Source organism: Pogoniulus pusillus, chromosome 18 (genome assembly GCF_015220805.1).
Source record: "Pogoniulus pusillus isolate bPogPus1 chromosome 18, bPogPus1.pri, whole genome shotgun sequence".
NCBI lineage: Eukaryota > Metazoa > Chordata > Aves > Piciformes > Lybiidae > Pogoniulus > Pogoniulus pusillus.
The window spans coordinates 19,507,920-19,525,589 of NC_087281.1; the positions used below are offsets into that span (position 1 = coordinate 19,507,920).

Consider the following 17,670-nt stretch of genomic DNA (forward strand, 5'->3'; position numbering starts at 1 on the left):
ACCAAAACTAGAAGGATCTAGAGGAAAGAAATTAAGAATATGTAAATTGTTTCTGCTATACCTGTACGTTTGTATAATTGTAAAATAAATGTCTAGTTTTACAATTCTATAATTTCTAGTAAGTGAATTGGATTCGTTGCTGACATCCCAGAATACGTTCATAACAAAATTAAAGGAAGAATATTGTGTGCTGGCAAGGAAACTGGAACAAAAATCGGAAAAATACAGGTTAGTGTATTTGCTTTTCTTATCCTGTCCCTTTTATTATTAGGACAGGCTTCCTTCTTTTTTTATTTGTATTTTAACATTTATTATTTAGCTTGTCTTGAGTGTTGTGCATCCTCTCAATATAATATATGCCGCTTAAGAAACAGGGAAATGTTGCACATTTCAGATTGTTTCCAGTTATTTCTTCAAGTTTCTTAGGTAATTTCAGTCTAAAAATTCCAAACCATTTTCTTCCTGATGTTCATATTCTTAACGTGAAGCATGGAAAAATGTTTTCAGAGCTACCACTGAGTTTATGTGAAATTAGATGAAAAACTAAATATTTCAAACTCACCAAACTGTAGTCTGTTCTTCTCGTTATTTACTTAAAACTTCATTCACAGTACTGTACACTGAATAATTACCATAGTCTGAAATTATTTTTGTCAAAAATACTTGTCATTGAACTCTGATTGTGCTGCTGCTCCTTATGTGGTGCTTTCAATAGCATGTCTAAATAAAAAGCCATTTAAAATTCAGGAGAAAAGGAAACCTTGATGCAGTAACTAGTTTAAATGCAGAGGTATTACAGTATCTTTTAAAAAAAATGTACAGGACAAAACTGTCTTTAAAAAAAAAAGTTTTTTAGTTCTACACCAGTAAGTAATTTGGGTTTTACGTTTTTACTTGTGAAAATATACTGTGTTGAAGTTTGACTTTTAAACAGGGCTTAAGCATCAAGTTGGTGTTTTCCAACTTCTGTAAATTTAACGAAGACTGAATTTGGTAATTAAGGGTAGGATAGCTTACATGAAGTAAGGAAAATAGCCATCAAAGATGAAATTAGTTTTCAAGGTGGCATTCTTCTGCTGGGCAGATTCAGTCATCCTTTTGAGGTAACATTTTAGGGGCAACACTTTGGGAGGGAAATTGTTTACCTCAGTGTCCTGTTTCCAGAAATACTCGAAGAGGAACGATGTAGGTAGCTGGCATATATCTCTCTATATATGAAGCTTCCCATAAGTACTGTCTCAAATGCCCATCCTACTTTCTACTAAATATAAAGTGTTACTAATTGTTAAGTCGCTGAAGTTGAGAGATGAATCCTCTTCAGAGTGTCTGGGGAAGAAGTGAGAAGAAATTGTATCTTCCCTTGCAAATGTCACAATGGATTCTTGGGAGGGGGGCAAGCAGAATTTTTCTTCTGAGAAAGCAGAGCTGAAGTAGAACAAAATCTAAAGAGATTCAAATCGTATTATTATTCCAGCAATAAAAATGCACACAGACTTTGTTGCTAGAGCTCACAGTCACAGAGTAGTAACTGTAAAAGGATGAAGGAAAGACGGAAAACATACTGTGAAAACACATTATTCTCTGAAAATAAATACTAGAGATTGCCAAGTGTTTCTCCACCTAGCAGCATTAGCTGACTGTGTCAAGAACCTGGAAAAAAAAGGAAAAAGAGGAAAAAGGAGCCCTCTTGGTTCTCCAGAAAGTGGTATGTTTTGCACAAGAAACAGCATGGAAGAATGTATGAAAGTGGTTCCAAGATGCAGCCCTAAAATAGCTTGAGCTTGCCTTCATTAGGGTGGGAGCTGCTGCAGTCAATAACAAGAATGGAGAAATAGGTAGGGAAAAAGAAAGCATGCAAAAATGACTGCAGAAGGGTGAAACAGGACAGGGTGGAAAATCTTAAACTAATAGATGGTTAGATGGTCAAAAAGTGATGCAATGAGGAGATCAGGTGCAGAAAATTACTTCAAAGTGTTAAATGCATGGACAGTATGTATCTTTCACCAGCATGTCTCTGAAAGGCACTCTTCATGCTTATTGTCATTGGTTATACTCTAAATCCACGCTTCTGAGCAAGAATGTCTTCTGAAAAGTAATCATTTTAGGAAGGCTTTGTAACGTAGTTCTTATATACATTAATACGCAGATCATGAAGCAGCAGCATGTCCTATTTGCTCAGAAAAGATTTTCATTTTGTGTTTTTGACCTTATAAACTGAATTTTGGAGCTGGATGTATGTCTTCTTTTCATAGTTTTAGAATCTTCATACACTGGTTTCTGTGGAGTTAAGAAATAACTGTATGCTATCAGTACTAAGTTTTGGGCTCTGATAGAAAGCAAATGGCCCATTTGGAATAAGAGGTGTTTCAGACAACTACATATTTGCACAGTTTTGGTGTGATGCCTCTGAAATGCACATAGACTTTAATATCTAATACAGGTTTTCTGAGAAATGTAAACTGAAGTTTTCATGTCCATGTGTAAGATGGAACCAGGATTAGAAAAGCTCCATAAAGACAATGTCAGACAAATGATAACCTCCTCAAGCTGTGCAGAAAGCAGACAGTATGACTGTGAAGGGTTTTGTGTGCACAGGCATGTTTAAAAATACAGTCCTTTGTTATTTCTTCTAAGTTATTTTGTTGGATTTTTGGTTTGGGTTTTGTTTAGTTGTTTTTTTCTCTGATTGTCACTGAGTTTCTGGGCTGTAGATTAATGCTTAACACTACCCACTGTGTATTTGCGATTTGCGTTTTGTAATTAAGGGGAACAATGGGAGTCCATTGGGTCTCGTTATATATAATGGTTGGTTTAATTTGTTTCGCTTCTATCTTGTTAATTGTAAATTGATCATTAAGATTTGAATTCTAATCTGTCACCAGGGTTGTGAGTATTGAAGCTAGAGCAATGATCCTGCTTCTAATCACTGATGATGAGAAACAAATTTTATCATTTTGGTACATATTGCAGTTCATATATTTTAACACTGTATTTTATGGTGTTATAAATATTGTTAAATGACTTTTAGTGTAGTTTTACTGTTTTGGACTATAATGTATAAATTATATTACTGGTTTGGCAACGGTAGGCATCCAACTGTGTGAGTTTAATTGAAGTAAAGAACACACACTCGGCTGAACTATTTTTATGCATGTTTGGTTGACTGCAGTCATTGCACTCAATACCAGAAGTGAAACGTTTGTTAGAGGTAGCCATACAAAGACATGAAACTGTCTGAAGGATCAGTCATTTAAATTATGTGCAGTAATACCATGTCAGCAGGAAATACTTTAGAGCAAGTATTTAACTGCTGCACAAGTAAACAGTTGGTTTTAAAAGTAAGAACAAGCAGTGCTTAAAAAGCGCTGAGATGCAAAAGGTAGTTCAGAGGAGTAAAGGCAGCATTGCTATCTTAGTGTACAAAAATCAGCACATTGTAGAGATAGCCTAAGACTGATTTTTCACTTGCTGGTTCTTTGCCTCCACTGTTTGAATATTTTAAAGGAATCTAGTTTTTTTTTCCAAGAGTCTTCCAGCATGGACAGTAGATAAAAAGTTAAATTTGTTTTTAAATAGAAGTTGAGGCTTTCTTGGTGGTTGACTTGATCCAGAAGTATAGAGGTTTTTTTGTTGTTTTTTTGTTGTTGTGGTTGTGGAGTTTTTTTGTGGGTTTTTTTGGTGTTTGTTCCTGTTCTACCTCCAGTCATTATCGGTTATTTTTAATATGCTAACAAGTAAGTGAGATTTGGAAAAATCTATTGCCCATCTATGTACAAGCATACGTTTTAACTTTTCATTTTCTTGTGGTGTAGCTTTGCTCAGTTCATTTTCAAAACAGTACAGATTTCTTACAGGTCTTTTTAGTCTATCAAATCTCAGAAGCTTACACAGAGACATGAACATGACTGTCTGTATGGTGAGGCCAGCCTGAGCCTGGAGGAGTGCAGCTCCATGCAGAATTCACCTCAGATGGCAGCACTCCAAATGTCTGCATGCTTCAGCTTCTTTTAAGTCCACCATGGCTTACTACTCAGTCTGATGGACCTCAAGTAGGTCTTGTAGAACAAAATCAGCATGTTCATGCTGTATCCTTTAGTTGTCCTGGATCCATCAGGCGGTGTTTGATGCATAGATTTTTCCTGTTTCCCTCTGTTCTTGGCATTATGTGTGGGCTATCTCTGAAGTTCAGGAGTCTATATGTGGATATCTGTCCCAGTCTCTATCATTCCTGCTGTTGACAGCTTGAGAACACAGTGGTTCAGCAGCGTTTATGCAGATATGGCCCTACCTCTGGCTGGGTGGAATCACTGCTCCTGGTATAAATGTGCTATCACATTAAGTACAGTTGTTGAGGCTTATTAGATTTATGATTGGTTTTATGAGAGGTTTTTTAAGCCAACATTTTTAAAGTTATTTAAATGGTGCATAGAATTCTATCTTAATCTTTGAAAACTTAGGTGGGTGTGTGGTATGCAGTCTAGTACTGAGACCAGTGGTCTCTGTTAAATGCCAAAATGTGAACCTTCCTAACACTGACCTTAATAAGCATTCTACATTTAGAATCATGGAGTCAACCAGGTTGGAAGAGACCTCCAAGATCATCCAGGCCAACCTAGCACCCAGCCCTAGCCAGTCAACCAGACCATGGCACTAAGTGCCTCAGCCAGGCTTTTCTTGAACACCTGGCTAAACAACCCCAGCTTCATATATATCAGCATAATAAAATACTTGAATCTGTGTGGATATTTACTTGGAAGGGACATTGTGTAGATAGATTTAACTGGAAAGAATCCTTTCTTTTTTTTTTTTTTTTTCCTTTCTTTTTCCTGAGTTCAGCTGTAATTACAAAAAGTGGTTTAGGAGAAGTGAATGCCAGTATCATGGTTCAAATTATCAGGCATTTAGAACTGTGGTTTAGAGATTAAGGATCACACTACCCTCATTTTTGCTTAATTTTGAGTAGTGTGTTGGGTTTTTTGGATCCCATTATCTTTACAGAAAGATTTTTTGGTACCTTCAAATGTACTGGAAATGAGTAAGTACTTTTGAGATTTTTGTCACTTTAAAAGTTGCTTCCACTGTCTCTCTTAATGCAACAGCCACATATAAATACAGAAAAACAAGCAGGATTCCCCATTTGGGAAACCCTACAAACGTGATAATTACAGCATTTTCACATGGCAAATGCTCTTGTTGCATTTTGCTGACATAAAGGCAACACAACCTTGAATTTAGTTCCTGTTACCACTTGGTTTGGCTTTGTTATGTCAGGTGTTTGCTGAGCTGCTCTGCAGTGAACCCTTGCTTTTATCTACTGATTCTTTCTCACAGTATCAAGTACAGACTGCATTCATGCTGTGTGATAAAAATGTGTCCAACTGGTAACACTTTTTTATTGCTGGCATGTAAGTTACTACTATTCCTGTTAAATGATAGGTATAAAGATTCAACTTCAGTTACCTTCCTATAGCATTCTGCCTGCTGTTATGTACCTGTCCAGGAAAATCTTGGCATGTTTAAGTTGGATGTACAAATGCATCAGCACAATCATGATGTATTTGTCAGTGATGTTCCTTAATAAAGATGCAACTCCTCATCTAAATTCAGTTGCATACAGTCTTCTTCCAAAGTTTCCCCTGTTAAGTTTTTAGATTCACAGATGATATCATGTATTGTTCTCTATTTAAAATAAACAGAAGAGTATGTTGTTGTTTCCAGATTTGACTTGTCAGTGTAACAACATGTTTTTGAGGGAGTAGTATGTCTTCCCCCCTGCACTTTGTTGTATTTTTTAGATTGTCAGTTGTTGTTGCATTCTGTAACAGCCAGGAAGGTAAAGTATCTTTCTGCCATAACTGCAGCGTATTTAAGTTTGTGATTTAAAGATATATCTGAAGCTTTTTAACCTCAAGATCTGGAGTGGCAGATGCCATAAAAAAATAATCCTTCCTTTTGATTCTTGCTTTCTGTTGGTATAGCAGATTCTGACATGTTCTCATTAACCTTTTCCAAATAGTTAAACTCTACAAGTGCATAATGTATATTTTATCACAATTTAATCCAAGTTCTTTTCCTGATATTAAGAAACAGCTCATGCCTGTTTCTCCATGGGCTGATGGTTATAGATGTAGCAAGTAGCAGTCCCAGGTCATCCATGGATCTGCTCGCCCGTGAAGAATCAGAACTGCTAGAAGTGACTAATTTTCTTAAAAGCTGTGCCAAGTTTTATGCTGATTAGGGTGTGCCTGTATGATTTGTCCCTTGTTTCTTAAGGTTTTATTAATTTCCCCTCTTAATGTCTTGTTTGTTGCCTCTTTTTTAATCCATATAAAGGTATTTTGGGCACATTTAGTATAATAATGAAGTTTCTAAAACAGTACCACTATTGAGATTTCACCTTGTACAGTGCTGTAAATGTTGAGCAAGTTTTGAGTAGCCATTTTTAAAACTAGATAGTAGCTTTTATGAACAAAGTTGTGGAAATGTGTTTTCAAAATGCTTAACAAGTATGAATTTACATTTATTGATCTCATTTAACATCAGTGTGTAATGCTGAATGGCACACGTGTTTCAATTAGGCTGAAATTAGCATAGCTAACCTATGACTGATTACTATGGGCAGACTTACCAGATACCCTTCAGCACCATGTTCTTTTAAGATTATTTGAAACAGTGCTTTGTTCCTCTAAGTTCTTCTAATAGCCTGGTTTGTGCATTACTTATACATGTTTAAAATTGTATACGTGCTGAAGCCACATACTGATAGCACGCTGCAGGATGAAATCTGACAACATCCATCATCACTGTGTTTCACTTCTATAGATCTGAAGTCAACCAGCTTAGTCAGGAAAAAGAGTATCTTCATGGCAGATTGGAGAAGATGCAGAAACAGAATGATGAATTGGACCAACAATGTGTACAGCATGGGAGAATGCATGAGAGGATGAAGTCAAGGTAGGAGGTCCTTTTACTCTGTCAGTATGTGGTATGCTCTGCTGTACCTGTTGTGTTGTGTAAACATTAAAATGACCCTCCACTGTTGAAAGTAACATTCTTTCCTTATGAAAATGACCACCTATTCCCCCTCCAAGCATTCTGTCATTGGTTTTTGGTGACATCTTTTGCTTGTGCCATTTTGGATAAATAAAAGGAAAGCTTGAACAACATAGTCTTCCAAAGAATTCAAGCCCAGTGCATATGTGTGTGGGCTGCTTCGGCTGTTCTCTCCTCTAACTTGGATGGATTGTCTTATCATATTAAAAAAAAAATAGGGTGGGAGAGGGAAAGGAGGTTATTCAGTGCTAAGAATGTTGAGTACAGATGTGAATTCTGTGATGCCATGTAATAGGTGTATTTTTTGATTACCATCTTACCTTTCTCAGTAATATTCAGCTTGAATAAACAGGCAAATTTTACTGCAGATCTTAGTAATCAGAGAGCTATTAACTGCTTCCGGCATGACTATCCATTTCAGACAAGCAATGACTTCCTCAGAAAATGCTGGGAGCAGCTACATAAAAGCTACTATGGAATGTATTAACCAATACCATAGCTGTTCAGGCCAGAGTATCCAGACTGGTGCCACCTTAGGATGTGGTTTCCATTAGATCACTGTGGAGACTTTTCTTTATGGTACCAGAAAGTTCGTCTATGCACTCTTGCTCTGTTTTCTACTCCACATTCAGTGTAACAGGCCCTGGAAAGAACTTAAGCATGATTGGAAAGATTGAGAATAAAGATAGGGAAATAGCTAAAGAGGCAACTCTGCAAACTCAGTCAGCCAGACTACCTCTTGTCAGTAGTGAAAGGCAAAATACAGTTTAATTTCATTTGGACTAGATAGTCCTGTCTGGGAAAAATTCTGGGTTACATTTTTTTGACCACTGACCACCTGACAGGAACAGAGCTTGCTGATATTGAAGCAGCCAGTCTTGTATGCTCTTTTTTTCAACCACTGATTTTAATTTTTTAACTTTTTTTTTGTGTTTCTTTTTGCTGCCATTTCTTTGTTCTCAGTCCAAGCTTCTTTCTTGCAAATTCTCCATGCATTCTTTTCAGTCCTCCAGACTCCCTTCTTTCCTCCTCCTTTTCAGATTTATGTCTGTAATTCATCCTGTTCTTTTGTAACCCAGGATTGTCATCTATAATATAACTTAGAGAGCAAAGACATTCAAAGTGCTACAGCTGTGTTCCTAATCAGTGTGGGCACATAATCTTGCCATTTATCTCGTCTTCCTTTTGACTTCTTCACTTGTGGTAGACTCTTAGCATAGGGGGCACATGCACTGAGGACTCAGGATTACTTTCTAAGGAGACAAACATTTTTTCTTCCTCCATTTAGGTGTTGTTCTGTAGAACTAGTAACATCTGGTTGAATTTCAGAGTGTTCTGTAAGTTTTTAGGACCACATTTCCTCTGTAAGAACCAAATAAAACAGATCTCCTGTAGAATGTTGCTCATTTTCTGTTGCAGCAGCAATGACTTACACTAGATAAGATTGAAAGCATTAATCCAGAAAAGAAAAGTGGTTTGAAAGCAGAGTGGTCATGCTGCAGGCAGTGCCTTACCTTCTGCCACTGTTTTGCTGACAACAAGGAGAGAAGACAGGCCAGTCTTTTTCATTATTTTAGCTGATAACCCCTGCCATATTTATATATTCTATCTGAATTATGAGCAGCATACATTACAGCATTTTTAGAGGGGACTCAACATGTTTTAATGGTGATCTTGCACTATACTCATTTTAAATCCAGGTAATAAATGACAAAGGTGATATAATAAACTGCTTTTAAAATATCAGTATAAACTGATTTTTAGTCTCCATGTGAAAACTGTTCTAAATTTTCAGTATTGATTCCCAAATGCTGTAAATTAGCCATGAAGTATTGAGATCTAGGTGAAGAAAAGCAGATACTGTAGCTACTATAACAAGTAAATCTCCCAGTTCCTTGTATTTATGCTGAGGGTCTTCCAACAAATAAAACCAGTGATTTTTCTCTTCTGAGTTTGAAAACAGAGGTCTGACCATGCTATTCAGCAAAGACAGAAGAACAAATAATGTGTTTTGCCTCAGATTTTTATCCATCACTCTGATACTAATAATCACAGCAAAATAATGTTAAGGATGATTACTGGTTTCTTGTCTAGCCATTGTTATTCTGGTTCTCTGTAGAAAGTTTCTTGTATCAAAATGTTCTTTACTTTAATTTGGGACTCTAGCATTTGCATGTGAATAACAAGGGATTGTGATATTTGGTTAAGAAGAAATCTATCACTACTTGCATTCTCCTGGAAGAATATGACAGGTCCTGATAACAATTCTGTGAAAGAGCCAAGGTCTGACTGATCAGTTGGAATTTCTTTTGGGGCAACAATGTTTGGCAAATTGTGATAGTTTTATTCTTGAAAGTGAGCAAGATGATATTTTTGTGCTATTCCTACCTTCCTAAATGTGTTGCAAATTAATGTATTGTAGTCCAAAGTGATAAAAGCAGATTTTAAAGAAATTACTTTAAATTGCAGCTATTAAAGATGATTTTGAATCAGCATCTTCAATGTAGTACAAATACCAATCTCTTTAAGTGTGTCTTTGCTCAGTGAAATACAAAGAAGTAGATGTTAATCTTAAGTAATACAGTTGCTACATACTGTTGGGACAAACTTGAAGGATGTAGGGTGACACATTCAGACTGCAGTGAAGGTTGTGAAGAAATGTTAATATTATTATACTAGCAACACTGTGGATCTCAGCTTTACACATGTATTTCTTTCTCTCTTTTTTTTTAGATTAGTCTGTTGCTGTTTTGATATTTTTTGCAGCTGTGTACTTACAATTTTAGACAGTGCTTTGTTTCAGTAAGTAGATTATCTCAAAATTATTAATGTGACACAGAGCACATTAGTATAAATTTCCAACCTCATAGCAAATTTTAGTATTAAATTTTTTCAAATTCCTATTATATCTACAGAGATATATGTTCATAGTAGGAATTAGCAGATAGGTAGTAGAAAGTAGAGAATTTATTACAGCAATGAAAACTAACCAAGGAAAAAAATACAGCAAAAATAAGAGGTTAAACTTTCTGTTTTCCTTCTGTGCTCTACACCACAAAACAAACTAAACTAAACCAAGCAAAAAAGAACAAAACAACCCTCCCCCCCCAAAAAAAAACCAACAAACCAGCTTCTAGACAAAGGAAAATTCAAAACCAAATTAATTGGGTGACTCAAGGTATTACGCTTGTTTGTTCTCTCCTTTAACTGTTTTCAAACTTAATTCCAAGGCATGCATTTTAATTTACTGTTGTTAGACCAATCCTGTAAACGCAGACCCACCATCTCACAAGCTCTATTTTCTTGTAGTTTGAGGAAGAAGGCACGAATCTGCTTAGATCTGTTACTGATGGAATGTGTTTCTCAATGAGTGATATTTGGCCACAGGTCAGGATTTGATCAGCCAATTTGAGCTTTCACTGAACTTAACAACTCTTGTAGGTACAAGGTTCAATTATAGTTTGGCTTTTATGTATATGTTGTTATTCTCATAGAGCAAGCATTTTGATTGCAAGTCATCTAAATTAGGGAATTTCTCCTGTGGACAGGCAGCATCTAAAATAGGAAGCATTTAATTTAACATAGCTAGCTGTTTTCTGTGTACATTTTCCACTAAAAACCCAGATGATGTGTGGAAAGACAGCAAATGTGGACTAGCATCTTCCAGCACGAGAAAATCCTAGGCAAATGATTATCTTTCTTCAAGATAAGCCAGCTATACTTGTACTTTTTATCAAGCAGCAAAACAAAAAAGATACCAACAGTAGTTTGTGTGAAGTATGAGCCTCTTTTGAACTCGTTTGTTAAAATATAAATTTAAAAGCTTCTAATGATTTTTTCCAAACATTTTTTTCAAACTAAATTCAATAGATCGTATCTGGGGCCACAGATTTTTTTTTTTTTTATTCCTTTTTGTGGGTGATTAGAGTTGGTATTACTGTTATTTCTGCTGTAATGTGTGTGATCAGTGTCCAATCTGTGTTGCGCTAACAATACATTTTATGCAAATATGCATGGGACTTCTTGTGGTTGCTTTTTGGAGGTGCTAATGTTGTATGTACTTCAACGGTATTTTTGCTAGCTAAAGTTAAAAAGAAGAGCCTACAGGACTGGCAGTTTGGGGCAGATGTGTGTCTATTCCTCAGGCATCAGTGGTTGTAAGTTAACTATAAAAATGTTACAGCCATCTGTGTAACAAGACGGCAGAGATCTGCTCTTGCCTGTTACTATAAATAAGAAGGAGATTTGTTTGACTTCATAGACATTGGATTTATAAAGACTCTATGTGTCAGATTGTAACTACATGCCATGTTGCTGAGATGTGTCTGTAGCCAACTACCTGGGGTGTCTTCCCCTTCAGACATTCTAATGTATTGCAGCAACTGTGTAGAAATATGTGTATAGCACAACATGCGACAAATTATGTTTTCTACCTATAGGCAAAAGTATGGTAAGAATAGCTGCAAGAATAGCTAAAATGTATTCTTAAATGGACTTCTCGAAGAGTTGAGAGGAAGTGTGACAATCAGTTTGATACAATGATTTTAAAGGTTTTTTCCCACCATTAAATTTATTTTTTGTCTTCCTTATTTTTAGTTTACTGATAGGTTAGGTTGGTTTGGTTGCTTTTTTTTAAGTAACAGTGGGTCAACTGTTTCTGTCTTTTTCCTAGCCCAATCATCTCTCTTGAAATATAATAATAATGTACTATATTGTGGCAAAAAGCTTTGTGATCACTGTGTCCTGCATTGCAGTGCAGACAGATAAAACTCTCAAGTCTGTCCAGAATTTGGGATTATCATGTTTACTTATTTTTTTTTTAATTACAATTTGATTGACTCATACTTTATGTTGAGGAAATGTATAGTCCAGGAAAGTACTGTTGGATAATAGTCAGCAGATGATATGTATACACATACTCATGTACATCAAGAAAAGCCTGGATGAGGCACTTGGTGCCATGGTCTAGTTGACTGGATAGGGCTGGGTGCTAGGTTGGACTGGATGATCTTGGAAGTCTCTTCCAACCTGGTTGATTCTATGATCTATATGTGTTGCAAATCCTGTCAGAGTCTGAAAGTGTATTTTGCTTTTACTTAGTGTTTGGATGTTTGCACATGGTTTATGTGCTCTGGAGTAGAACCTGCATGTTCAGAATTTCTCCTTTCCTCTTCCTCTCAGGTCACTATTTCTCTTATTTCTGTTCTATTTCCCCCCTCATTTTGAAAGAGATATATATAGTGTGTGTATAAATGCATATATTATTTACTCTTTTATATAGAGAATATTCCCATTCAAAATAGTTAATAAGCTATATAGACCCCCCCCCAAATGCTGTTTTTAAAGATTTATTCCCTCACTACCTGAATAGTAGACGCATAAAGCAAAAATTATTGTAGTTAGAAAACCTGAAAATGTATACCAGGAGTGAATACAGAGTCTTCAGAAAACACTGCAAAATAGTATGACAAGTGACAAGCAGAGGGAAATATCACAAGAGATTTTTTTAGGTAGATGTTTGGGAAATTTTATAACATTCTGTAAGATGTATTCTGGGTCACCAAATACCGTGTTTCTGTACTGCAGCTAAGTGTGTGTGTGTATATATAAAACACATACATACATACATACATATATATATATATATTCCTTTGAGAATGTGTTGAGCTGCTTTGTAAAAGTCAATAGGCTTCGTTGCTCCAATTTGGACAACTGTTTCCAGCACCACTAATCTTCTATTTGGGATGCTTCTTATTTTTTATCTGATTTCTGGTAAGCTTTTCTTTGAGCCAAAATTGAGGTAAGAAGGATGCCATTGGCCTTCTTGGCCACCTTGGCACGCCGCTGGATCATGTTCAGACGGCCATCCACCAGCACCCCCAGATCCTTTTCCAGCAGACTGCTTTCCAGCCACTCTTCCCCAAGCCTGTAGTTGTTGTGATCAAAGTGCAGGACTTAGCACTTGGTCTTATTAAACCTCATCACATTAGCAGCTAATAATACTTTTCTGTCCAAGAAATGCACTTGGGACCTCTTTCTCCCAAGTAAATATAAATTAGCAGAGACTTTTGCTGAATAAGTCCCTAGATTAAGACTTTGCACTGTAAAATTTCATCCCATGTGTGCTCCAGTTTTCTGAGTCATCTGTTTCTTTCTGTGCAGTATCTCAGACCTTCTCCAGGCTGATGACATCTCCTAAATTCATCAACCCACTCCCACTTTTTGTGCTGAGTCATAATACAAAATATTCAAAAATCTGTTGAAACTTGAAGAAACGCACTTGTAATTCTTCCTCGCCTTCAATTGGTCCTGTTCACTCTGCTCTTTCAATCAGTTGCTTAACAACAGCTTGCAGATGGGGCATGATATTTAATGTTTTGCTGAAGTTAATGTAGGTAAGATGTATTGCATTTCCTTTATCAAAAAAACAGCTGTCAAAGAATTTAGGATTGATGTGGCAGAATCTGCTTTGTCTAACTTGTTTCAGTTTGTCATGTTTACCATTTGCTTTCATGGCCTTCTATTATTTTTTGGTTTAAATTTTGTGGTATGCATTTGAGATCCCATTCATGGGCTCCTCATTGCTGAATTACCTTCTTTAAGGATTAGTTACTGCTGCATCTGTTTTAATTGTGCAAGCGATAGTCAATGTGAGGATGTAGAGAGGAAAGTGAAAGTGTCCATGTTAATTTTGCACTTCAAGACAGTTGATCACCTCAATTTATTATTTTAAAAACTGGAGAATAGTATCTGGGAAGATGATACTGTAAAATGGGCAGTAGTCAGTACCTCAAAGAAGAGCTAGGTGGAAAAATAGCCAGGGTTGATGGCTTCTGTGCTGAACAGCTATCAACACTCTAATACCTCCTCTTCTAAGAGTCTGGCAATTGTCCATACCTGAGAATATTTTCTACTCTACTACTTTGAGGTACACTGACTTCTTCAAAACAGACATGAGAATGGTTCTTATTTGTGCCCCAATTTGTTGGAATCAAGATCTTCAGTGCACTAATAATAAGTTTGTCTTCTTGTCTACCAGGAATGTAAAAAGCCCTGAAATAAGTGTGACATAAAACAGCACAACATAAGGTTCCTGGCTGTTCTTGTTACTTTCTGTTGTCAGCACAGTTGTTGGTTTTGAAATTTAAATGTTAATTTAGCATTATGGAAGAATTCTTGATTTAAAATGGAGGTGGATAAAGGTGATGTTTTTGACAGCTCCTCCCAGACTCTTCTTGATATGGCAAGATCTAGAAAAGCTTGGCCCTGTGCAGATCATAACACTGATGCTGAAAAACATGTGCATCGTTGGACAGAACTGTACCTGTGGTTTTACAGTGACATCTGCCTTATTCTCCATTTGCTACAAACCTGCAGCTGTGTTAATTTTGGTTAGGCATTGCTTCTGGTTGTGACATGTGATCCTTCCTGTGTTAATCCAATTACCTCTCATCACCATATGCTCTTTGAGACACTTTTGCCTTCAGTTGCTGGACCTCACGGACCAGTCTTACTGCTTTCCCTGGAGATGTGAAATAGAAAGTAACAGGCTAGATCAAAGTTTTCTTTTTCCAGCATGAAATAGCACCAAAACCGTGTAACAGTTCATTTAAATTATCTGCTAACAGCTATCTGGAGCTACAGAATAAAGACTTCTGCCTAGGATAATAGCCTTTCAAATGTGGTATAAGTTCTGGAGGACAACCCTCCTCATGTTCTTTGTAGAAATATACACCATTCAACAGTCTTCAGCAAGTCCTGATAGTTTAGACTATTGAAAAAAAAGGAGTCGTTGAAATGCCTGTGTTTTACTCACCCTGTTTTCTTTCTTCCATATTGTATTGCATCTACATATTTTAGGTTCATTTTTCTGTACTGTATTTCTGTGATACTCCTTTGATATGTTAGAACATCAAAATAAGAAAGAGTTTTGAAATAGCCACCGTGAGACTAACACTATGCAGTAGTTCAGCAGTAAATACCTAGTTGGGATATATAACAGTAACTGGAATCTTTCTGTTGGGCCTGAAGTGAACTCATGATAATAGTAAAATCTGACTCTTAACCCATTTGGCAAACTGCTTGAAGCAGTAGCAGATTTCCTTCCGGTTTTGATCTCTGTGTATATTACTCTGAGATTTTTCAGACTGAGGCTATTTAGAACCCTCTGTTCCCCTATAGGGAGAACTGAAAATGAGGATAGATGATAACATTTAAATAGCTTTTCAAGTGCGTCATGAAAATTTACCAGCTCTGTAATAAAATCTATGCCACTGCTTGCTTTCAAGGTGGTGCTTGTAAGAGAAGGAGACTCAAAACTAAGGACGATTTATGTGTTTAATATATTAAGTGAGTGGATTTTTGCAGGGCTGTTGGAAGGCCACTTTTTCCTGATAAATTCATGTTTAGAGTGCTTCTGTGGGGTCCAGTGCTGCTCCTATCAAAGGCAATATAACTGAGTGCTTGCAATTTCCATGTATAAAGCTAACCTGCTTTTGGATCTTTGAGTGTTTATGCTTGATGTGGTTTGCACCAGTAGTTCCATAAGTAATGCTGCACTTAAAAGGGGGGGTGGGGTATTTTTATTTCTTTATGCTTTTTATTTACCATCTTTTAAACTAATTGGAAGTGCTGTTGTTTATACATTATGAGAATGAAGGCTTCCTTTTCCACTGTTTTTTCTCTAAAACACAGGTAAACTGTTCTTTTGACTATGTCTTGTCCAACTCAAAAATAGCATTCTTTACTGGAGCTCCAGTCATAATTAACTACCATTTTGAGAACACTCTTAAAAAATGACCACCCTAAAAACTTAAATACTAAAAAGTAGTTGTATTTATTTTGCCTTGCAGTGCTACTAATTGATACTAGTCTAATAGTAACAGACATTGTGCTTATTTTTTTAAATACTATCTTGCAGTTATTGCTCAAGTATAAAAAATTGAATTGATAGTGAAGTAGAGACTATGGAAGTGGCTATAAGGAAGGGTAGTATGATAAGACCTGTTCAGCATCTACATTTCTAGTCTACTCAAGACTTCTTGGCTTGATTCTGAAATAAAGTAGTGAAGGTGGAAAATATGCAAGAAATGGAGAAGGGTAATTGATTATTCTTTGTGTTTTTTTAACTACTTCTTTGTGAGCAGTAAATTCATATATGGAGGGAAAGAATGTGGAAATGGGATTATTTTATTTATTTATTTTTACAAAAGTTCCTTTAACCTCAGAGAGAGATTCCATCTGTAGGGGAAATACATTCTTGTCCCAGGTGTGGTATCTCATTACCTGGGACTTGATCCTGAATGATCTTTAGAACTCTGATTTGATTTAACTCAAGGTTGCTAATTGCTTCCAGGTCTTTAGTTTCAAAAGGTTGTCACAGTGGTATGGCTTATATAAAGCTCTGTAATTTTTTGGAGCACTACACTAGCACTTCCCACACTAGCAGAGATTGAGCCTTAGTTTTAGCTACGTTACTTGCATATAGTCAAAAAGAACTTTTAGATTTTTGATTTGTGGTTTTCCTCTCTTTGCTTGGATCACTTGAGTGGCTGACCTTTTATACATATATATATATACATACCCCACCTCTGTGTATGCATATATGCATAGATATACACACACAAATTTCAGAACTCAAAAAAATGCTTGTCTGTGAATTTACACCAAGCATGTGCAATTGTACAAAATAAATATTTGGAAGCTTTTGACTTAAAAGCAGAGATGTTGAGGTGCTGGAATGTGTCCAGAGAAGGGCAACAAATCTGGTGAAAGGCCTGGAACACAAACCCTATGAGGAGAGGCTGAGGGAGCTGGGGGTGTTTAGCCTAGAGAAGAGGAGGCTGAGGGGTGACCTCATTGCTGTCTACAACTACCTGAAGGGAGGCTGTAGCCAGGTGGGGATTGGTCTCTTCTCCCAGACAACCAGCAATAGAGCGAGGGGACACAGTCTCAAGTTGTGCTGGGGAAAGTCTAGGCTGGATGTTAGGAGGAAGTTCTTCACAGAGAGAGTGATTGGCATTGGAATGGGCTGCCCAGGGAGGTGGTGGAGTCTCCGTCCCTGGAGGTCTTCAAGAAAAGACTGGATGGGGCACTTAGTGCCATGGTGTAGTTGACTGGCTAGGGCTGGGTGCTAGGTTGGACTGGATGATCTTGGAGGTCTCTTCCAACCTGGCTGACTCTATGATTCTACTTCTACTGTTGTGAAGCTGTTGTAATCTGCTGGGCCCTATCATACATGTCTCAGATGATGCAAATACTGATGCTTTTCAAGTCAATTTTATTAATCAAACGTGCAAACAAGCTGATCAGAGGCATGCATTTCCTTGGGAAAAGGCTTTCATAGGCTGTGCAGGAATGGAATTTCTTCACTGACTTTCTGTAAGATCAACCCATGTCAGTAAAATCCACAGGAAGTGTCTAACATTTTGTCTTTCATAGATTTCCATTTTTGTAGCAAGAAGACACTCCAGGCAGTGTATTTCTGGAGAATTACTACATTTCTTGTGTGGCTGAAGTCACTCACCCTTCAGCCTTATGCCTCACAACACACTCAAGGCAAACAATAATCCCCAACAAGGCACTGCCTTACTTTATATTATTTCTTAATTATTATAC

At 36.8% G+C, this 17,670-nt stretch overlaps 1 protein-coding gene across 1 annotated transcript in view; it reads left to right on the forward strand.

Moving 5' to 3' along the window:
- Positions 1-17,670, forward strand: part of SDCCAG8 (SHH signaling and ciliogenesis regulator SDCCAG8) — a 111,214-nt gene that overhangs the window by 62,535 nt on the left and 31,009 nt on the right. The window contains exons 14-15 of the mRNA XM_064158653.1: positions 120-228; positions 6,823-6,954. Coding sequence (XP_064014723.1) covers positions 120-228; positions 6,823-6,954 — 241 coding nt within the window. The remainder of the gene's footprint in view (positions 1-119; positions 229-6,822; positions 6,955-17,670) is intronic.